Source organism: Otolemur garnettii, unplaced genomic scaffold (genome assembly GCF_000181295.1).
Source record: "Otolemur garnettii isolate 467f Iridium unplaced genomic scaffold, OtoGar3 scaffold00120, whole genome shotgun sequence".
Lineage (NCBI taxonomy): Eukaryota > Metazoa > Chordata > Mammalia > Primates > Galagidae > Otolemur > Otolemur garnettii.
In genome coordinates, this window is record NW_003852515.1 from 4,877,266 (window position 1) to 4,900,727 (window position 23,462).

General features: G+C 42.7%; 3 protein-coding genes across 4 annotated transcripts in view; 1 reads left to right on the forward strand and 2 right to left on the reverse strand.

The window, feature by feature from the left end:
* Nucleotides 1–14,115, reverse strand: part of LOC100948549 (protein POLR1D) — a 51,179-nt gene extending 37,064 nt beyond the window's left edge. Inside the window, exon 1 of the mRNA XM_003797621.2 lies at nt 13,906–14,115. Coding sequence (XP_003797669.1) covers nt 13,906–13,931 — 26 coding nt within the window. The 5' untranslated portion in view covers nt 13,932–14,115. The remainder of the gene's footprint in view (nt 1–13,905) is intronic.
* LOC105886301 (DNA-directed RNA polymerases I and III subunit RPAC2) lies at nt 12,409–14,128 on the reverse strand. The gene is made up of 2 exons (XM_003797620.2): nt 13,906–14,128; nt 12,409–12,988 (listed from the first exon to the last, which is right to left on the reverse strand). The coding sequence occupies exons 1-2, from the start codon at nt 13,929–13,931 to the stop codon at nt 12,613–12,615; spliced, it is 402 nt and encodes a 133-aa protein (XP_003797668.1). The 5' UTR covers nt 13,932–14,128; the 3' UTR covers nt 12,409–12,612.
* Nucleotides 14,129–15,327: 1,199 nt separating this feature from the next.
* LNX2 (ligand of numb-protein X 2) overlaps nt 15,328–23,462 on the forward strand; it is a 77,913-nt gene continuing 69,778 nt past the window's right edge. The window contains exon 1 of one of the 2 annotated variants that reach the window (XM_012810009.2): nt 15,328–15,524. The gene's annotated coding sequence lies outside the window, so the exon portion shown is untranslated. The remainder of the gene's footprint in view (nt 15,525–23,462) is intronic. The other variant, XM_023517749.1, reaches the window with a different exon arrangement.

A 23,462-nucleotide genomic window follows, 5' to 3' on the forward strand; every position in this document is an offset into this window, starting at 1 on the left:
GACCAGTTTTTGGGGGGGCGACGCCTGTGGCTCAGTGAGTAGGGTGCGGGCCCCATATACCTGAGGGTGGTGGGTTGGAACCCGGCCCAGGCCAAACCACAACAAAAAAAAAATGACCAGTTTTTATAGTTACAGTTTTGATAGTTATAATATAGTATTGATAGTTATATACCTGTATAAACTAAAATACACAGATAAAACCGTATCTATCAGGTGCATAGTGATTTATAGCATAATATATTACCTTATTGATTCTCAGAAGAACCTTTGCGGTTTGTGTTCCCCTTTTATTGGTTAGGTAACTAAGATGGTGAGAGGCTGACTTGTGCAAGGTCAACCAATTAGGGGTACACTATACTCTACCTCAGAGCTTTCTGACTTCATATCCAGAGTCCTTTCAACTAACATGTAGCCTCACTTGGTCTAATCCATAGAAGTGTTTTCTGTATTTTGAGGATGATCAAGTACTGCTTTGGCACAACACAGATAAAAAAATTAAAATGAACATGTTCAAAGATAATACCAATGAAGTTCAATAACATCGAAAATGATATTTTTATGAATTGAGTATCATCAGTAAGCCTATCTGGCCTTCCAAATCTAGAGCCCTGCCTTCTTATGTGTGTATAAATAATACCTACCTCAGGTGGCCCCTCTGGACCTGGCAATATATGTAAGATTTGCTTGGTTTCTACTTTGTAGGCTACTCATCTAGGTTCTTAAGCAGATACTCTTCTAACTCAACTCATTTCGCGGTTAAGATTTACAAAAAGCAGCCCCATTTTCAACATGTTTCAGCTTGGTCAACAATTTTGTCTCAAGCTGAACTCTCTGGAGCATATGCTGTGGCAAAGTTTTGCCGTCTTTGTATGTGTCTGAGGCAGGTAACATAGGCAATATCACTCCCAAAGGAGTTGGGCAGTCCCAGGTCCATATCTACCTACGAGTCACATATACCTTAGGCTAGTTACTTAACTTCCTCAAGCCTCAGTTTCCTTTCTATAAATGGGGAAAAGACACTACCTTGAAGGAGTAGCAAACTGGTTTTCCCACTTGGCAAGGCAAATCAGTCTTCTTACTCTACAGTCACAGTTACGTGTCTGTTAAGTTGTCTGTTTTGGCTAGGAATGAGCCTAGTTGGTTTCCCCATGTCCTGGCTTGTTCTGATACTTCGTTGCTCTCAGGTAGGGACCAACTTACTAAAACAAATCGTAAGGGAACCCTCTGCTTGCTTGCTGTAAGTCAGGGCAGCAGACAGCAACACACCTATATAAGCTAACACTTCTACAGACACACTTTCAGCAGAACAGTTTCTATTCATAAGCCCCTAGAATCCCTATTGTTTTTTCATCCATATAAAGACAAAGTGTAATATAAACAAGTAAACAAATAGAAAGCAGAAATAAAATTGCAGAACTGAGTCTGGAAAGTTTACAAGGTCTGACACAGAACATAAATCCAACCCATTCGGTACAATTGACAAAGAACGTAATTGTACTCTTTATTCTTTGTCTTTGGAGAATGAGGTGATAGTTGAAGATTATATCCCCAATTTTATAGTAGTCACTTTTGAAGACAAACCCTGTTATGTATCCCATGTATCAGGATTTATGTCTAAAACAGAGTAAGCAAGTGAACCAGGATCTGAAATAAGTTTAGATGAAGAGTCTGAACATGTAATCCATGAAATCTGAGTTCCAACTTAAATCTATTCTTAGATTCCATGTAATTTATCAAGTTTGGTGGTATGAAATTAATAGCTGTGGACAAATGCTCTTGAGGATCCAAGGGAAAACTGCAAGAGTTGGTTCATCTTACTGTGGTGCTACCATGATAAAATGGCACAACAGACCTCAAATCATAGGACACTCCATAGAATGCTTTGCGTCCTCCTTCATGTGCTTTAGGTAACATAAAGACTGGAATTTCTGGCAATTTTCCACCAAAGCAAGGGCAAAATAAAAGCAACCCTACATAGTTCATCCCCTTAGATTTTATTTTTTGAAATATTATTGGTCTATGAATTCCCCAAATCTGAGCCCATGTGGTCAGTATACACAAAGAAGAGTAGGTACTCAGAAAACTAGTGTGGTCTCCCTTTGGGATCAGTTCTCACAAATCTGAGATGCATTTACTTGCAGCCAAATTTGGCCTTTAAATCCAGAGCCCTGCCTTTTTATGTGTGTATAAACAACATGCCCTATTTTTTGCTCAGCGGACCCTCTGGACTCACCTACCTGGCAGTAGCTCTAAGATCCTCTTGGTTCCTACTGTGCAGGCTGCTCCTCTGGTAATCTATCTTTGTCTGCTCTGATCATGACCACCTTTTGCGAAGATGAACTCCTAGGTCTGACCCCCACAGGTCCAATTTCTTTTCATCTGCACATGGGAGACTATGGAGCTAAAGACATACAACCACAGATTTGTGGTTTTCAACTCAAAGATGATAGCAGTTATTTCAGAGTTTCAAATTCGAGTTCAGCTTTTGGGCTATTTAATGAAAAAGTATAGAGTCAACCTTCTACCCATTCATTTGATAAGTATTTTTTAAGCATCTATTATGAACTAGGGACTATTCCAAGGAGTGTGGTTACCTTAGTGAACATTCAAACAAAAATCGCTGCCCTCAGAGAGCTTACATTATTGTGTGTGTTGGAAAGAGGGCTTGGATAGACAATATATAATAAATACAGTAAAGAGGTAAATTATATATATGTTTGTATGTGTCAGAAAATAACTGCTATTCAATAAAGATGCTGGGAGAGGGGCTGAAATTTTAATGAGGTGGTAGAGTTGGAGGAAATGATACCTATATCCTTCAGGAATTTAAGACTACACAGCTTTTTGGTCCAACTAGATTGCAAACTGTGAAGATAGGAGACAAATGAGAATCATCTTTGCATCTCTAGTACCTGGAACATAGAACCTTAAATACCTGCTGAAAATTGAAAAAAAAAAAAAAAAGACAAAAATCATGCATTCTTTATTTTTCTAAAGCAATGCTATTTGTAATGGCACAGATTTATGAGACAGCTGGTTAGGGAATGGATGTACTATCTGACATGGAAAAACAGCACACCTTGGAATCAAATATACTGAATTCCATTCCATGGTACCCAAAACAATAATCTTATAACTTCTGCTCCACTAGAGTTCTGGGGGGAAGGGACAAAATCCCAAGGAAAATCCATGTCTCTCTCCTATACTGCTGCTGCTGCAAAATAAAAATGTTCTTTGATCAAGTGGGAGATACCCTGTCATTTATTTTATACCAATAGGAAGAAAGATAATAGATGAGGCACAGGGCAAAGGTAAAGATGGCAGGGTCAAAAGCTCCTAGGGACAGAGAAGACATAAACTAAGTAGATAGAATAAAGCTCTTCCTCTCATTGAAGCCACAAGATTAGCGTGGTTCCTTGTTTCACTGAAGAATTTTTTTTTTGAGACAGAGTCTTTGTCACCCTAGGTAGAGTGCTGTGCAGTCTTAGCTCACAGCAACCTTAAACTCTTGGGTTTAAGCGATCCTCTTGTCTCACCCTACCAAGTAGCTGGGACTACTGGCACCTGCCACAATGCCTGGCTATTTTTTAGAGATGGGGTCTCGTCTGGCTCAGGCTGTTTTCAAACCTGTGAGCTCAGGCAATCTACCTACCTCAGCCTCCTAAGTGCTGGGATTATAGGCGTAAGCCACCACGTCACTCAACAATTTTTGGTCTTCTTAAAGCTTGTTACTGTGGTGGCTCTTTATGTATTTAAGTGTCAGCTGATGAGTGAACAAAATGTGATTACAAATCATCAGTCCTTCTCTACAGTTTTTCCTCCCTATTGTAGCAGTCATACCCCTCAATGACATTTGATCATGCATAATTCATTCAATTATGGAATAAATATTAAAACCCTACTGTGTCCTGACCTGGTGTTAAGCGCTGGGGACACAGAGTCAAACAAGGACAAAACCCTTGCCCTCAGGGGTCTTCTATTTAAGTGGTAATAGACAATAAACAGATAAATACATAATGCTGACAAGGAGTGTTTTGAAGGAATATAGCAAGGTAAGCAGATAAAGTGATGGACGTTTGTGTGTGGGTGTGCATTCTCTCCAAGAGAAGGTGGTTGTGATAGGCAGCCTGTAAGATAGTGCCATGGATCCTCCCCCTCCTGGTATTAAGACCCTTATGTACTCCCCTACCTTTAAGTGTGGGCTATACTTAACTTTTATTTAACAAATGAAATAGGGCAGAAATGATAAGAGTATTACGTCCAAGAGTAGGCTATAAAAAGACAGCCTTCCATCTTAGGATCTGTGCTAACTCCCTCTGATCACTGGCCTTGGGGGAAGCCAGCCCAATGTGAGTGGTGAGCTTGGAGGGATGTAGCTTCCTCGCAAGCCTCAAGACTTCAGTATTATGAGACTGAGTCAGAATCATCCTGCTCAACTCCACCCAAATTCCTGACCCATAGAAACTGTGAGAAATCTTTGTTGTTTTCAGCTGCTAAGTTTTGGGAGTAATTCATTATTCAGCAATGAATGACTAATACAGTAGTTAAGGATAGTCTCTAAGCAAATGACCTTAGAAACAGATAAATTGTGTGAGGGTACAGGGGAAGAGACTGTCAGGTAAGTAAAAGGCTCAAATGAAAGGAGAAAGCAAAAAAAAAAAAAAAAAAAAAAAGGTGCAGTGGCTCACACTTGTAATCCTTGCACTCTGGGAGGCTAAGGCAGGTGGAGATAGCCTGAGCTCAGGAGTTTGAGACAAGAGTGAGCAAGAGCAAGAGCCCATTTGTCTCCATCTGTACTAAAAATAGAAAAACTAGCTGGGTGTTGTGGCTGGTACCTATAGTCCCAGCCACTTGAGAGGCTGACGCAGGAGGATGGCTTGAGCCCAATAGTTTGAGGTTGCTGTAAGCTATGACTCCATGGTACTCTACCCAGGGCAACCGATGTGAGAAACCCAGTGTGACAGTCAGTCACAGACAATGATACAGGAAGACACTGAGGGCCAGCCCATGAGAGCCAGCCCAGCGGACTCCTAGGGATAATGAAACTTAATTTGTAGGGTGAAGACCATTTATCTAACCACAACTAGCTGGCTTGAACAACAACTAAAGTATCAATGGGGATAGCTAAGGTTTTTAAGTGTCCTAGGAATTAAAGTGCTTTATTTCATTTATTCATCATAACAGTCCTATGCAGTCGGTGTATTAGCCCAATTTTATGGGTAAGGAAACTGAGGCTCAGAAAGGTTAAGTCATTCACATTTACATGACAGGAAGTCTCTTGACCTTAGGAAAAAAATGTCATCCAAAATTGTTGTTTAAGCCAAGTAGTCCAGTCTGCCCAAGAAGATGCTCATGGCTGTTTGATTTTCTCTTGGCGTCCTTCTAACGAATTTGACTGGGGCATTATCAGTAAGTTTTTTGAAGTTTGACTAAAGTCAGGATGGTAAAACTTAGAAAAGCAACCAGGTAGCTTTTCTTTTTGAAATATGCTGAGTGGCCCACAAAACAAACCAGGAATAAACTGGGGAACAGTATTAGATAAAACAGCAATACAGTCTATTTTATGTAGTTTTCTGATCAGCTGACTTAGACTGAGCCCTGGCTTCCTGCCAATATTCCAGATACCTGGCACTAAACCAGGTCCCCATCTGCTGTAGAACTTACTTTTCCTTCCTGCTTAACCTTTAATTTGAAGCTTGGAGGAGAATCTTAATTTCTCTTTGAAAAGAGGAGAACACACAATTCATCTGTCTTTGATTTTTTAATCTATATTCTATTAATAAAAAATGCTATTTTAAAGTATTTTTCTTAAAAACAATGGCTTCAACAGGTTGATAACCTTTCATACAGGGGTCCTCAAATTCTTCTAGTGCTTTCTTAGGCTAAAGGAAACAAAAAGTTAACAGACTACTAAGGTTTTGTGTTTTAAGGTTTTTACCTAGAACAAATATGAACCAAACAAGCTGTTTCAACACCATTGGTGATATTGTAACATTAATAGTTAATACTGATTGAGAGCTGCATGCTCTGAGGGCCAGGTACTGTCCTAAGCACTTTGAGTATATTATGTAAATTAATAGTTATAACATTCCTATGTGGTATTATTATTATCCCAATCTTACAGAAGAAACTCCAGCACAAAGAGGTCAAATAACTTGCCCCAGGTCACATGGTTCAACAGTCTACAGCTAGGACCAAAACCCAGGTAGCAAGATTCTAACAGCTCTTAACTCCTCTTCTATACTGCCTTAGTTTATTATGCCTATGCTTACTGAACATCTAGGCTCCCAAACACATCTGTTCCTCTTCTAAGAAAGGTATACTTCTCAAAAAAAAAAAAAAAAAAAAAACCCAAAAAGAAAGCTCCATTAAAAACTCCTCAAACACATACAAATACAAGCCAATCCAAAACACTTACAATGCCTATACATGTTCCTGTCCCACAGAGTAACTTGATATTCTTTTCCATAATTAGTAGGTAAATACATATACAGATTAAAGATAGGTAATATAGGGCTGGGTGTGGTGGCTCATGCCTGCAATCCCAGCTTTTTTGGGAGGCCAAGATAGGAGGATCACTTGAGTTCAGGAGTTCAAGGCCGCAGTGAGTTAAGATAGCACCACTGTACTCCAGCCTAGGTGACAGAGCAAGATCCCACCTCCTTAAAAAAAAACTAGGTGATACAAATCTAGGCACTAATAAAAACCACACACATGGGGCGGAGGGTGGCGAGGGTGGAGGGTTCGAACCCGGCCCTGGCCAAATTGCAACAACAACAACAACAAAAATAATCAGGTGTTGTGGTGGGTGCCTGTAGTCCCAGTCACTCAGAGGCAAGAGAATCACCTAAGCCCAAGAGCAGGAGGGTGCTATGAGCTGTGATGCCACTGCACTCTACCGAGGGCGACAAATTAAGACTCTGTCTCTAAAAATAAAATAAAATAAAAAGCTCTGGACTTATTCATCTTCAGTCTCTCTCTCTCCTATTTCTCTGCTCAGATGTCATCCTTCAGAAAAGCCTCCTGATCTACTCCATCTCTCAGTGCCCCCTCATCATAGTTATCACTTTTACTTTCTGTTTATAGTACTACCTGAAAATGGATTTTACGTTTCCATTGTTTATTTTCTATCTCTGCCATTAGAAATAAACTAATACGGGCAACCTGTTCCCTGCGTACCTCTCATCCCCAAACCGTGCCTGCATATGGCATAGGCTCAATGATATTTATGGAATGAATGAAAACGTTCCCTGTGAGAAGAGCAACGAGGTGAGGCCAGGCTGCTCATTGCCCTGCCTACCTCTCCCACCCCCAATTTTCACATCTTTAGCCTTGGATTCACATCCTTGAAAAAGATGTGAATTCTTCCATATGGGTGGAAGGAGGAGGTAAGGGTGATTGCACCCACTGACTCCTACTGGAAGGACAGACTGGGGAGAAGAGATAGTAAATCCTGCCCTACTGGTTTTTGGTTGTGAGGGAGTGGCAGGAAAACAAGGGGGTAAGTGAACATGGATTTGGGACCTCAAAGAACTTTGGGGCCATTTCAAACTTTCTCTCACCTTTACTCCTATACAGAATCTATCTACATGTTACCATTTTTAGTCAATTTTTTTGTATCCACCTTTTTATTTCCATTCTTACAACAACATTCTCCTTATATTACAACCAGACTATTAGAAACACTGCCTAAGTCACTGCCATTTCCAGTTTCCTTCACCTCATCCATTCTGCACACAGGCATGAGATGAAGAAACTAAAATCCTATGCAATTTCCTAGCTCAAGAATCTTTAATGGCTCCTTTATACTGGGAAAGAGGAAACCATTTATCCTGTTTTGTTTTGTTTGCAGTTTTGGGCCAGGGCTGGGTTTGAACCCACCACCTCCGGCAAATGGGGCCAGGGCCCTACCCTTTTGAGCCACAGGTGTTGCCCTATCCTGTCCTTTTACATGTCAACAACTTTGGTGCCCCATGAGTTACCAGAAGGCAGGCAGACTGTCTTGTTTGCTGCCTTCAATGGCTGATAGAATGGGCGCTTATACAACAACCAGTACTTCAGTACTGTCTCTCACCTATTCCATTCTGTATTCAGCACATCATACTCTACACTGCACACTAGGACACTTCATTGTAAATACAAATTTTTTTTATGTGTACAACTCGTCTGCTTTCTCCAAAACCACACATGGCTTTTCAGGACTGACTCATCTCTTGTTCTAGGACTGTGTTCCTATTAAGCACATACTTGCTGTATATGGTTAAACAATGAGAGAGCTAATAAATCTACGTTTGAGAAGAATTTCATTATGAGAAAAAAATTATAGACAGACCCACACAGTAACTGTACCAGGACAGTTTATAAAGCAGCAAAAAAACAAAACAAAAAAAGCTCCAATAAAAACAAACCCAACATTAACAATTTAAACAGAAAAGGGATGGATTTGGGGTCTTGAAGCAGACTGGTAGATTAGGGTAAACTTCCAAAGAAGCCCAGTTTTGAAGGGTGTTACAAAGATGTCTTTTTGATTCCAAGTCACACTAACAAAAAAGATGACTTTTTGTCTGGTGTTCTGGAGACTATCCACAATTTTAACATGTTTATGGGAAACAAAAAATGGGTGGCGAATGGTGGGCCACGGAATGTGATATGCCTACATAGTTCTTGAAATGCAAGACACACTTTGGTTGTGTCTTACCTCCTCTAGTTAAGCTCTGAAGGGGTCACTTTTTTGGGGGGTTTTTTGCAGTTTTTTGGTCGGGGCTGGGTTTGAACCTGCCACCTCTGGCATATGGGGCTTGGGCCTTACTCCTTTGAGCCACAGGCTCTACCCTGAAGGGGTCACTTTTTATGCAGACATCCTTTTATCTCTACAGAGATTTTGTATGAACCTGTGTGTTATGCCAACTCATTAGAGCAGTTAAAAGTTACAGGGCTATGGCATTTATAAATTGTAAAGTGCTTTGAAAATAAAAGTGCTAAGCAGGTACTCAGAATTACTATACATTAAAAGCTTTTGATATGTAATCATATTATTTAATAACTGGCTCTTTAAAAGGCATAGTATTTTACAGATGAACAGAATATCTGCTCTTGAATCATTAGTATTAAGTTAGAATGAAATGCTATTAGAGAACAAATCAGAGATTTTTTCACATTCATCTTCCTCACCCTGTTTTAGACTAACTCAGCCTTCCCTCAAGTCTCTCTGAACACATTATGCAATGATTCCTTCCACATATATAGGACTCTTGGTTAACCTACCTGGCCCTGCTGCCTGCAGTTTATTCCCTGTACCCATCTGCCTTCTCAAAGTGTTTTGTATGAACCAGTGGGTTTATGGCTACCTTGAAGATTCAAGACTGCATGCCACAGGACCAATGACAACATATCTTTTTAGGTGCAATGAAGTCATGGGATGTGGTGGGTGGTCACCAGTGGGTGCATTTCCTATGTGCACTGTTATTAATTACTCCCATCTACTATCATCATTCTATACCGCTATGTCCACTAATTTAAACTTTGCTTTCATTTCCTCACAAGGATTGGTTCAGAGGAATTAAACTCCATGCAAATAATGCTGTTTACTATTCTCATGGTCAAAACATAGACAAAGTTTTGGAAGATGCACATAAGTTTTTGATCCTTTTCCACATGCCTTTTGGGCTTCTTTGTATCTTCAAGGGCTAAGTCCCTTACATTAACAATGGCTTTCCAGAATCTCTTTATCACCCTAGGAAAATATTCTCCAGCTTTGTGCCATGACGTCACTGCTCCCACCTCAGCTCATTTCTCCGATGTCCTTCATATATTTCCTTTGTTGGAACACCAGACTAAGACCTCAGTATGAGTGTTAATGTTTATTCTTCTTAGGCAATAGACTAATGCTGCCACTGCCCAGTGACCTCCATGTTAACTCCAGATGACATTTTTCTGTGCTCCTCTGACTCACTGAACATCACTCTCCCCTATTTGAAAGCTCTGGCTTCAAATACTTCTTATAGACTTTCCTGGTGTCTCACTGGTTGCCATTCTTTGAACCAACCTTTAAATGCTGAGGTTGTCCAGGGCTTGTTCCTAGGCCTCCTTTGTTCTCCATTTTTTTTTTCCCAATAGATTTACATCTTTAAGGGATGTAAAGTTTATTTCCAGTTTAGATCTTTTCCATGACCTCCAACTCACATATGTCCACTGCCTGCAATGCCTGAAATGGAACTTTTGATTCCTGTCATCTTTTCCAGCTTTCAACCTATTTTTCCCTTTAAACTTCCCTATGTCAGTGATCAGTCCCTGTAGTAGTCATGTTTCCTCACTTTCAATATCCAGTTCCTCAGGTATACCAATTCTGTGTCAACTCAATTCTAAAATATACCTGAAATCTACCTTCTCTTTCCCTTAGCTTCCACTCTTCCAAGCCACTTTAACTATTATAGTGTCTCGGCTTCTACTCTGGACTCCCTATAATCCATCCCTGCAAACTGCAATCAGAATGATCAAGATGTCATTCCCATTGTACTCAAATTCCCTACCAACCTCAACAGTTCCTTCCATCAACTCCAAAGGAGGAGCCCTTTCCCCTCTCGTCTATTATGTTACAAACATTCACATCTTCTTTCAGTACTTTCATTAAACCACCAGTTTTCTGCTTTAGGACCTTTGTATGTGCTATTCTCCCAGAACACATTTTCACTTTTTTGCATAGCCTGCTCCTTTTCTGCTTGTAATCTTGGAATACCTTCTCTGACTTCTGCGCCTAACACAGATTCTTTTCTCATGTTTTCTATCTGATTTTATATAGTTTCCACAATAACAACTTTAAAAAAAGTTGCTCCTATTATAACACATGCTCTATAAGAATAGGAATATACCAAGTGCTTAATAAATAGAGAAATATCTTTTAAAAATCTGACTGAGGGCGGTGCCTGTGGCTCAAAGAGTAGGGCGCTGGTCCCATATACCAGAGGTGTTGGGTTCAAACCCAGCCTCAGCCAAAAATGGCAAAAAAAAAAAAAAAAAAAAAAATTTGACTGAGTATAGAAAATGTAGGCTTGATGACAGGTAGTAGGTTGGATTTGAGTGACTGAAAGGCTATGTGCCCAACTATCTACATGTATTCTTACAGTACTTACTTTATGAATGTCTACGCCTATTAGGCTTTGTGCTATCAGAATCATGTTAATCTGCAAGTTGGTATGATGTGTAGACAACATAAGTACTAACAGTAACATAGTAAATGCCAAGACCAGGAAACACAGGGTATAATGAAAGCACAAAGTACCCAAACTAGGCCAGAGTCTGACAGAGGTTTTAACTTACAGTATGGCAGGAATAAGACTGCTCCTGAAGAGGGAATAGCATAAACAAAGGCCCCAAAGCACAAAGCACTGGGGAGTAGGCTGCTTGGGTTCAATTAGGGGCTAGGTGTGCTAGTTCATACCTGTTATCCTAGCACTACGGGAGGCCAAAGTGGAAGGATCATTTGAACTCAGGAGTTGGAGACTAGTTTCAGCAAAGTGAGACTCTGTCTCTACCAAGAATAAAAAAGTTAGCCAGGTGTGAGTGGGCACCTGTAGTACCAGCTACTCGGGAGGCTGAGGCAGGATGTTTGAGCCCAGAGTTTGAGCTTGTAGTGAGCTAGGCTAATGCCATGGCACTCTACCTAGGGCAACAGAATGAGACTCGTTTCAAGAAAGAAAGAAAAAAGAAAAAGAATCAAATTGCGGTAGGCGAGGTAGCTAATAGATAAAATATGAGTCACTAATATTTTAAGTTTTCAAAAAAGTTATTTCCCTTACATGGAATTTTCCTTCTCCCTGGCTTTACTTTCTTTCAAATAGTGCTTTCTTCTATGAAATCCTAGGCTATACTTAGGCACCTACCTAATCCCTGAAAATGTTACCTGGTCAACCCAGTTTTCTCCTCCTATAACATAGTCAAACTCTTTTGTTCTAATTAGGTCATGATTAAATATTTTATCAGTATTCTGATATCCAACCAGTAAACTGGTATCTTTCTTAGATGAGGCCCTAACCACCCAAACTCTCAAATACAATGAGATTTCTCACAACTCTTTCAAATTATTCTCCAACCTCACCTAATCTACCAAGCATAGCAAATGATGCAATTCTGTTAACTCACCAAAAAAATGTAGCAAGAAGCCAGTCCCCACCCACCCTTCTTTCCTTCTTTTTTAAACCAACCAGTCTATCCAGAGGCATGCTCTATTGCATCAACCCTTTCCTCCCCACCCCCCAATCACAGACATGAATGTATACTCTCCTTAATTTGCATAACAGTTCTCGTCTGGGCCCTTGATTTTCTCATAGTTTCCTCACTTTTCATGTTAACTTAAAAGAAAAAGTCATTTTTGAGGATTATTTGGTTGCATGGAACAGAAACCACTCAAACTAGTATAAATAAAAGAGGGAATTTATTAGCAGAATACAAAGTTTCTTGCAGGTATTCCAACAGCTGTAATGGATCATTAATCAGAACCATACTTTTCTGAAGGATAAAGCATGGTGTAATCACAAACTTCTAATTCTGGGTTTTGTGTGATCATAAAGAGAATAGTCTTGAGAGGACAATCCTCTTTGTACACTGCATAAGGAACTAGAATGTGGATTCACTTTTGCTTGCTTTTTGATCCTTATAGTCTTTTATGCTGGCCTCAAACTTGTCAAGTACATGTTGGCAGACATTCATGAGCTCATTCAGGCCTCTCTGAAATGGCTCAACAGCTGGAAGAGCACCTCGAGTCTGAATGCGTAAATTAATTTTGCTCTCTGAAGGATGGGTCGTAGTGTAACCACAAAATTCCACTTCTGGATTCTTCATAATCATGTAACGCAGAGAATTTCCTAGGGTATGGTCCTCGTCGTGCAATACAAATGTCACACAGTGTCTATCTGTTCCAGCTGCCTGGACCATTTCCAGGGCTGTCTTCCTCTCGCCTTCAGCCATTGAGGTCTTCAATCCAGATATTTTTCTACACACACATTTTTTATAAAAATGAGATCATACTGAATATTGTTTTATAACTAGGTCTTTTCATTTACAATGTCATGATTACAACAACAATTACTACACTAATCTACTCCAGTTACATAGAACCATTAGCCTCTCATTCTACCTCCATAAAATCTATCAAATATTTAATTTATTGCTTCCAGTTTTTCTCTACTCCATTAGACCATCCAAACTGGCCACAAGGGGCGTCCTCTCAGTAAAACATGTTTCCAAAGATATTCTTTTGGTAGTGTCACAAGAAAGGGATAGGATTAAAATAGGGTGGGCCCTGCTGGAGGATGAAAAGGTTGATGAAAGGATTAGAAAAACAGATCGCTCTAATGTAAAAATAGAGGCTATTAACATTACCAATCTGCAGGCCCAACTATGGCTTCCATTTGCAAGAGGTAAGGGAGCTAGGAGAATGGAAGGTCCAAGAGACAAGCAGGAGAGAGAAAGGCTCAGCGCATAGGAGTGGCTTCATGAGCAGTGTGCACAGAGAGGGAACAGAGTGGTAGTTACAGGGATAAAGACGTGACTGAACACACTACTACCATTACTCCGGAAACTGTGGCGTGACTTTACATATTGCTTTCCTAAGTGGGGGTGGCAGCGTGGGGACTTTAGCTCTGGTCTCTGAACTTGACTTCCCTCCTTGATAACTAGTGTACATCTCTGAGCGTCTCAATCCAAACACATTCATGTCTCCTCCCCTCTTTTACGAATTCGGCCCCCCTTCTCTTCCCTATCTCTTCTCTCTTCTCAGCGCCCCGAGTCAGGCCCTTGCCGCCAGGCCCAGCCTTAGAGGCCGGGCCCCGGCCGGGCCGCGTGCCCCTCTAGGCCACCCGCTCCCCTTGGGCGCGGCCCGCTCCGCCCGGTCGCCTCCTCGGCCGTTACCTCTCCAGCTCCTGGTCCTCCTCCATCGCGGGGGTGGTTTCAGGATCCTCAGGAGGTACTGGCGGATTCGAGGCTCTGCCCCATACCGCGAAGCGTGCAGGCGAAGCAGGAAGAAAAGAACCACCGACGGAAGGAGCTGAGGACGGAAGGAGGGAGGAGGAGCCGCAGCGGCGCGGCGGGGACCGGTCGCTGGGCGGGGCGTAGAGGCTCCGCCCCAAGGCCCCACCCCCAGCGCGAGGCGAGGGGCGGCTTACCTGGCGCACCCCCGCGGGGGGGCGGGGTCAGCGCCCATCACACCCCCAGGTCCTTACGAGCCTGTAGCAGCTGGAGTTCAGCTTTTGGTACCTTCCTCAAGGTGGAGGTGAAGGGGGCGGGGCCTTACCTGTAGCCCCCAAATCACCTTCCTACTAAGGAGTCGGGCCTGTTTTTGCCTGCGGCTAGACCTGGTGGGAGAACGGTGTTACCCTCAGGTTGGCCCTTCCCGGGACCTTAACCCTCAAAGACCTTTCCTGGGAAACAACAGGTTTAGGGTATAGTTGACAAATACACCTTGAAAAAGGAAGGGACTAATGTACGAACAGATGCATTTCACAACATAATAGAAAGGTTTCAGACGGTATTTGTCTTGCCTGGGTCTTCCAGCTGCACTTTTCACCTGGGTTACAGGACAAGCGTTTGTTTTCTCTTTGGGGGATGAGCAAGAGTTTGGGAGAACACTGTCCCTCACTTCCTCCTTTCTTTTCTAGGATCCTCCCTAACCTTGGAGTAATCCTCCCCCGCTATGGACTTCCTTTTCCCTTTACCCTTTTGGCTCCTTAAACCTACTTACCTGCGGAACCTGCCTCTCACCTTTGTTCCCAGGTGTCCCAGACGCGGCCCAGGCAAGCTTTCACCACAAGACCCGCTCTCCGCCCTCGCCCTCCTTTTGTACCGCCCCTCTCTCCTCTTCTTCAAATGCTGTCCGTCACCAATCACCACTTTTCCTTTCCCAGGGCCAGCCCGGGTCCCTGCCCTACCCCAGCGGTCCTCTGACCAAACATACCTACATTTCTCTTCCCTGCGCCACCTGTTCTCCTTGCTCCCTCTCGCCCCCAATTCCCCTAGAAGTGCGCTCCCTCCCCAGCTGTTCGACTCCGCTCGCGGTGGTCCGGGCAGCGCGCACACACTTCTCCAGCGCGTCTTCTGCAGGGGAATCAGGCAAGCAGCGGGGACAGCCCAGGGCGGGTGGGGGAGGGCAGGCGACCAGGGGCGGAGTGGGCTCACTCTAACCCGGGAGTGACGGTCCGTTCTGGCCCGCCCTCTGAGCTCTTGGATAGGTGGAGCTGCCCTCTGGCCCGCCTCTCTCCCGCCCTGTGCTACCACCGATTGGTCCGAGTGAATGTCGGGTTGGGCCGCTCGGCCCCGGCGCTCGCCCCCGGGAAGGCAGCAGGGGCGGTTGAGAAGTGAAGTCTTGGCCAGAGTTTGCTTCTTGCCAGGAAATCCGCGGCGGCGGCGGAGATTCCCGGTGGAGCAGAGACCGACTGCCTCCCTGCTCCCTCAGGGGACCGCGGAGAGAGGAAGCTGGCGCTGGGCTGCGGCGGCGGGAGCCCGAGCGCGCCCCGGGCAGCCGCGCTTTCCCAGTGAGTAACTTTGCGGTGCCCGCCTCGCTCCGCGCCCTCTCCCCGGCTCCGGGCGGCCGCCTCAGGTGCGGGCGTCGGCGGGGTGTGGGGCAGCGCCGCGCCCCGGGAGCCGGCCGGAGCGGCGCCGCCGTCCTCCGCGGCTCTCCTAGCTCTCCCGGGCTACGGGGGCAACACGGACCCAGGTGTGGGGCTGGCCGCGCTGGTCCGGGGAGGAAGAGCCGGCTGCCCTGCGTCCCTAGCCCGCCGCTGGGCACGCGCTTGGAAGGCGGGCTGCCCCCGACTGGTAGCATTTGGTGGTTCCGGCCACCGTGGTGCAGATCTCGGCGTCGTTTGCTTTTTAAGGGAAGGGAGAGGCGGGGATGAGTTTTTAAATCTTCTGTGTCTCTCTGTTGTTGGTAAGGAGATTGGCACTAGCTGCCTCCACATCGGATTTTGATCTTCTGGAACGGAATGGGGAGGAAACATTCCCTTCGCCCCAGCCTGTTGCCTATCAGTTCACCTTTCCCTTTAAAAGGCTGGAGAGGGTGGAAGAGAGATTTAATATCTTCCAGGGGGTAATTTCAAAATACGGATCTAGTTTTCGAAGCAGTTGCACACAAAGCACCATTCGGGAAATACATCATTCTCTTTTCAAAGCTTTCTGCCACGTTTTAGACATGGACTTTTGACTTACATGTAGTGTTTCTTCTAGTATTTCGGTTTACATTTAAGGTTGTGTTCCTATCTGTCAGGAGCTAAAGTACACACATGCATAGGCTTCCACTGTATAGATTCATGTTTTTGAAATCACAGAAATCAGAAAACAAAGTTGAGTGAGAAGCGGTGGCGGTGCAGGGGAGGAAATAGTTGCGAGCTCCCGTTTATTGGACTGCCTTCACTGTAAGAATTTTACATTCTTGCAGCAATAGTACTTGTAAATTGGCCTTCTTCCCAGGATGCATTTTGATTTTTCTTTTGCAAGTATTGCGATGCAGCACTGATGAAGCTGGTTCTCAGTAGATCAATTTTATTTACCTTGATAGATTTGATTTCCACAACACCCCTTTGAAAATGGTCTTTGGCAAGTAAGGAAGGAAGTAGAAATCTCCGATCCTTTTGGCCTGTCAAAGCTTTGTTAAGTATCAAAGTTTTGCCTTTTTAGCTTGTCCAAGTCCCACATGTGAGTTTTCCCTAGGTGTAAAATGTAGGCCAGATCAGAACCAAAGTAGTATACATTACATTTAATACAACCCACTTGTGTGTTAACATTCTTAATTTATATCTTGCCTGTCTCATCGACTTTGAAATTTTTCATTATTTATTGACGTAGCCACTGTTAAAGTGCCTACTGCATGCCAGGCATCAATTGCAGAGGTTGGTTCTTGCCCAGAAGTTGCTCATAGTCTTCTTTTGCAAACTGATCTATACCTCTCTTCCACTAGTTTCCAAAAGTAATTTGGATAAAGTGCTGTGGGAGCTTAAAGAGAGAGCATTTCTGCCTGGAGTTTGTTCAAGAAGGCCTAACGTAGGCACTTTTCAAATTGCAGGCAAGTATAGGCCACTTGCAAATAAATGCATGTATCTTTAGGATATTGCTTTATGAAATCTGCATGTGGCCAGCCTGGCTGAAGGACACAGTGTCTGGGGTTGAAGTAGTAGTCAGGGGCTGGCGAGTTCATTTCAGAGCACTTAACACCTTGCCTTGCTTACAGTGGGCACTCAAATATTTACTGAACTGACTTGACCAAGAAAATGAAGAAATTTGTATACCAAATTAAGAAATTTGGACTTTATCCAGTCAGTGATAAGAAGTTGCCAGTTTTAAATGTCATGATAACATTTGTATTCCAGGAAGATATCTGCAGCAGTCTGGAAGATGGTGGGGGTCCAAATGCAAGTTAGACAAAGTTGGAAGCTCTTATAATGGGGGTTAAATGCTCAGGTGTTCTCCATTCACAAGATCTGGGTTGGCATCAGGCCTACCTGCTGGGTAACCTCTTTGTTCCTTAGATTCTTTATCTCTAGAGTTTGAGGGATAAAACTTGAAAAAATGTTTATAGGCATATATAGTAATGACTTAGTAAATGCTACTGGTCTGTGTGAAGAAAGTGGAAGGAGAAATGATGGGGTATTTAGGATGTACGATGAGGAGGCTGGACTGGGTAAGTGTCTAAATAGGATTAATGAGAGAAGCATGAGTCCTAGGTTTTTTGAGGCATTGGTATGTGCTGATTGAGCTTGCTGTGGAATTAAAATAGGGGCTGAATTCTGTCACCTACCTTTAGAATTACTGTACCAACTGAGTTTTGATTTCCTAACATTTAGGAGATAATTGCCATACCCGTTTAGTTGGGTTTGAGGATCAAATGAAATTACGCATGTAATGCCCTTGGCAGAGTACCTAGCACATTCCAAGTGCTCAATAAATATTAGTTGTTCCTTTAGATGGTGACATTAATGAGCTAGTGGAATGTTAGAGGATATGAGAAAGAGCTGTTAAAAACAATTTGATGGTAGAGGTGGGGAAGGGATGTTCAATTTTGGATCAACTCAGTGAGGTGCTAAATGGGTGGTGGAGATATTTGTGGTGCAGTTGTTGGGTAGATATGTCCAACAGGACCTAGGAAAGAATAGAAAAGAAAAAAAGAGTTCACCTAAAGCCTTTGTGGATATGGTAAACTTTATGGCAGATGTGGGGAAAGGGGAAGGAGAAGAGGGATTTATAGTGTAGAAAAGCCAGAAGTGTTGACGTTGAATATTAGGCATCTCATCTTAAAATGCCACCATCAAAGAAAGGAGAACTCCAGACTCATAGAATCTTCTTGTCTTTATGCCCTTCTCCCTCACTTTCTCACCTTTCTGATTGCTACCCTAAAATCCAAATACAAAATTTTAAATTTTATTATGCAGAGTCATTTAACTATTTCCCTCTGCTTACAGGGCCGTAGTTCACTCCAGGACCACCTTCCTGTATCCAAATGTAAAGAGTCAGAGGTCTCCTTTTCATAGGTTCCACTCTATTTAGGAAGCAGTGTTGGTTGAAAAATGTGCGTATATGCACACCCATATATGGTACAGATAGATTTTGCATGTAGATTTGTAGAAGACAACAGGCACTGGCCTAAATTCTCCCTGTTAGAAGGCCTGGGAGTTTTGCGAAACAAATCCCCTTTCGTTTTCCTGTCATGTGTTTCTTTTCCTCAGAAAGTACAAAACAGTAGAAAAATCTGTGGTTATGTAAGTTTTTTTGTTTGGTTAAATTCCGGAAGAAAGTGGTTATTTTGTGTATTAGCCTAATGCAGAGTTATTAAGAGGAATTTTTTAACAAGCAAGTGCTCATGATGTATCGTCTTCTAGTTATGATTTTAAAGAATTAGGTGTTGTATGTTTCTTAGGGCAGGGATTCTGTTTTGCTCTCTAAAGAATCCCTAAGTACTTAGAACAATAAATATTGATATATGTATACATGAATAAATTGGATCAATTGGCTTTGATCTGTCTTGGCTCACAGACTTCTAATCTTTGGTACAGCCCTTGGTTCAAAGGAAAATAAAAGAGAATTGATTGATTAAGGAAGAGTAAATTTACAGTGCTTTGTGTCTTTGCAGGAAGATACTGGAACTTTGACAAAATTGATAGCCATTATGATTCAAATGTTTTAGTGCCAGCTGCTGTAATTATTTGATTAATTCCCTCCTTCCTCCCCTGCCATACTTGTAGGGTGTGGTAAGGAGGAACAGACATGTAGGGATATAGCGTTGATCAGAGGTAAACTGGCAACAGCTGTGTCATAAATTTGTTCTCTCTCGGTTAGCAGAACTCCAAGACAGAGTCTCTGAAGTCTTGATAAGGATAGCTAGAAAGATAGGAACAGAAGTGTTGTAGGCGATAGGGTCTAAACATGGCTTATACCTTTATCTTTGCAGCTTGGAAATTTAGGACTGTTATTTCTGGCAGTCACTTTCCCTCAGTGGGGAAATTATGTGCGGGTAAAATTATTTTTTCTCAAAATTAGGCTGAGTATGAGAAATAGAAACTAATACAGACAATAAGCAACAGGCAAGTAACATCATTATATGTTCATTATAAAAGTATACCACCATCATATGTAAAACACATGCTTTAAAAATTTTTCATTATTGAAAGAATAATCTTATTTTAAATAACAAATCGCCCTACAGTGTATAATAGGAGCCAACATAAAAAATGATCTTAACCAAGTTTTAAGGACCTATATCTCACGTAAAGTAAGATGTGCTAGGCTATAATAAAGTATACGAGATACTTGTTCTACCTCCCCATTGTCTTGGCATTCAACTCCTAAAATACTTGACATTTTCAAAGTGCTAAGTGTCTTTTTGTATGCTAATGTTGACTGTGGTCTGGCAGCCCCTAGGTAGCTTTTGGGTGGAGCTAGTCAAAGAAAGACTTAGGCAGAAATAAAGGGTGGGGATTTTCAGCTCCAGCCCTTAACCTAAAGAGAAAAGAGGAGCTGATGGTTCAGTTGATAATGGTCTTGGGTTTAATCAATATTGCTTACTTAATGAAGCTTCCTTAAGCCGCCCTCCCACCCCCACCCAAAGGCCAGAGTTTTTGTTGTAGAAACCACCAGAGGATTTTGTACTAGGTCGAGCTGCTCTTTGCACAAAGATTCACGTACAGACACAATGAAGATTGCCAAGGAAGAAAGTTTTTTGGGTTTTTTTTTTTGCAATTTTTAGCTGGGGCTGGGCTTGAACCCGCCACCTCCGTCCGGCATATGGGGCTGGTGCCCTACTCCTTTGAGCCACAGGCACCGCCCAGGAAGAAAGAATTTTTAATAAGACATCTTGTTGAGAGAAAGGAAGAAGTTGTGTCCAGTCCACTGGGGGATCGCAGACTACTCTGGGGCTACATGCTTTGGGGCAAGTTTTGGAGTATTTTAGCTATAAGCCTTGGGGGCAGGTTGTAAGAGGTGGTGAATCTTGGCTTCAGGCGGCCTACTCCAAAGCTTTGAAAATCTCAGCTCCTGGCTCCACACCCATAGCTTGGTGGTGGTTAGGGCACCGGCCACAGACACAGAGGCTGGCAAACTTGTCCCTGGCCTGCTAAACAACAATGACTGTAACAACAACAACAAAATAGCTGAATGTTGTGGTAGGCGCCTGTAGTCCTAGCTACCTGGGAGGCTGAGGCAAGAGAATCCCTTAAGCTGGAGAGTTTAAGGTTGCTGTGAGCTGTGATGTTACGGCACTCTAGTGAGGACGACATAATAAGACTCTGTTACACACACACACACAAAAATCTCGTGAGCTGTGACGCTGTGGCACTCTAGTGAGGGCAACATAATGAGACTCTGTCACATACACCCAAAAAATCTTTGTCTTGCATAAAATCCACCATTTTGGATAAGCAACACAAAAGTTTAAGTACTTAGTTAAGGGAGAAGGTTATTTAGGGTTTGTGAAAATTTGTTTTATGGGGGCTGTTGTGTTTGGAGAGCTTCCAGATTGCTGAGCCTGTGGAGGTTCAGGAGGGTGGCACGGGATGCATAGAAGCTCCTGCTCCTCCCTTCATACCTCTCTCTACTTGTCTTCTTCATCTGTATCCTTTGTAATTATATCGTTTTTAATAAACTGGCAAGTGAAAGTGTTGCTCTGAGCTCTGTGATCCATGTAGCAAATTAATCAAAACTGAAGAGGAGTTATAGAGGTCAAGATTTGTGACTGGTGTCCAGGGGAGAGGGAAGGCAATTTTTAGGGACTGAGCCTGCCCTTACTTTTGGGATCTGAAGCTGTTACCAGGTAAATAGTGTCAGAATTGAATTGGATTAGAGGACACCCAGCTTTTCTGTCTTCGCTTGGTGTGGAAAACCCTCCACACATTTAGTCACAGGCATAGTGTGTTGATGATTATTTTATCAAGTGAGAGAATAAAAAATACCCCCTTTTTTTGGAGATAGAGTCTCATTTTGTCACCTAGGTAGAGTGGCATGGCATCATAGCTCACAACAACCTCAAACTCTTGGGCTCAAGCCATCCTCCTGTCTTAACCTCCCAAGGTAGTAGCTGGGACTGCAGGCACCTGCCATAATGCCTGGCTAGTTTTTCTATTTTTAGTAGAGATGGAGGCTCACTCTTGTTTTAGGCTGGTCTCCTGAGCTCAAGCAATTCACCTGCCTCAGCCTTCCAGAATAGAAAAACCACTGTTAAGTATATGTTTTTCCCCCTTTCAGAGCTTCCAAGATTCTTTTTTTTTTTTTGAGACAGAGCCTCAAGCTGTCCCCCTGGGTAGAGTGCCGTGGCATTACAGCTCACAGCAACCTCCAACTCCTGGGCTCAAGCGAGTCTCCTGCCTCCGCCTCCCAAGTAGCTGGGACTACAGGCGCCCACCACAACGCCCGGCTATTTTTTGGTTGCAGCCGTCATTGTTGTTTGGCGGGTCCGGGCTGGGGATTCGAACCTGCCACCTTAGGTGTACGTGGCTGGCGCCTTAGCCGGTTGAGCTATAGGCGCCGAGCCAGCTTCCAAGATTCTTATGTCTATTACTTTGTTTTAGAAATAGACTAAATTTGGGAAATGCTTACATCTGCCTCCCCTCCCCTCCCCACCCCATTTGGAATTTGGGCTGCCAATCTTAATTTGAATTTAAGATTTAATTGTTTATTAGAACTCTTATTTTCCCAGTTGGTATTTATTGAACACCTGTTATGTGCCAGGCACTGTTCTAGTTGGTGAAAATATAGCAATGAGCAAGACAGGTGGGATCTCTGTTCTCATGGGGTTTCTATTCTGGTGGTTGGTAGCAGGAGGAGAAACAAACAATAAACAGATGAGTAATTAATGAAAAAGATAATGACCAGTGTAAGGAAGAAGGTAAGATAATGTGGTTACGTCTGTTATCCTGGTTACTAAAATCTGCAACTGGTCCTCAGATTTCCTTTCAGCTATGTTTTTAGTCTTCACCAGGAAAACTTTTACATATTAGGTCATTAAATATGAAATGTTTGATTTTGAATCAAAAGTTTACCTTATTATATCTTAAAAAAGCAGTACAATTCATCAAAGTATGTTTCTAAACCGTCAACACAGTTTTGCCATCTTAACTGTAACTTGTGTATGCCAGCAGCAAGGAAGCCTGGAAAATGAGTGACAATGAAATCATGAAAGGCATTTTCCACACCTTGTACGGATTTGAATATTTTTCCTTGCAAGAAGTGGTCCAAAGCCTGGAAGTGGTAGTCAGTTGATGCAAGGTTTGGTAAATATGGTGGGTGCCAGAGTTTCCAAGCCCAGCTTCTGTACTTTGTGCAGCACTGTTTGTGGGGCATGTGGATGAACATCCTCTTGCAAGAGGATTGGCCTGTGTCTGTTGACCAATCTTAGCTGCTTAATCACAAGCATCCTCAACATTTCATCCTATTGGTCACAGACATCTGCTGTAATGGAGTGACCAGGTTTCACCAAGCTATAATGGATAATACAGAGCTAGACCACCAAACAGACACCATTAGGTTTTTTTGTTTTTTTGTTTTTTTTTGATGAATATTTGCTTTTGGACTGTTTGAGCACTTCATCTTTATCCAACCATTGTGCTGAACACTTCCAGTTATCAAAAAGAATCCATTTTTCATCACAGGTAACAATATGGTGTAGAAATGGTTCGCCTTTCTGTTGTGACATCAAAGAGTGGCAAGCTCTGCGATGATTTCTCTTCTGACTTTCGTTTAATTCATGTAGAACCCATCTATCCAGCTTCTTTACCTTGCCCATTTGTTTCAAATGGTACAGTATTGGAATAGTAATGTCAAAAATTGCTGCTAATTCGCCAGTAGGTTAAGAAGGATAGGCTTCCCCTACAGCTTTCAGCTCATCATTATCGACCTTGGTCTCAGGTCTCTCATGTGGCTCACTTTCAAGATTAAAATCACCAGAACACAACTTCTCAAACAAACCATGTACTGTGCATTCATTAACCATG

Bases quoted from the DNA above. Each gene is read 5' to 3' on its own strand.
- LOC105886301 (XM_003797620.2), bottom strand. From the start codon at position 13,931: ATGGAGGAGGACCAGGAGCTGGAGAG. The intron at 12,989-13,905 runs GTAACGGCCGAG...ATGTGTGTGTAG, and splicing joins GAGGACCAGGAGCTGGAGAG to AAAAATATCTGGATTGAAGA.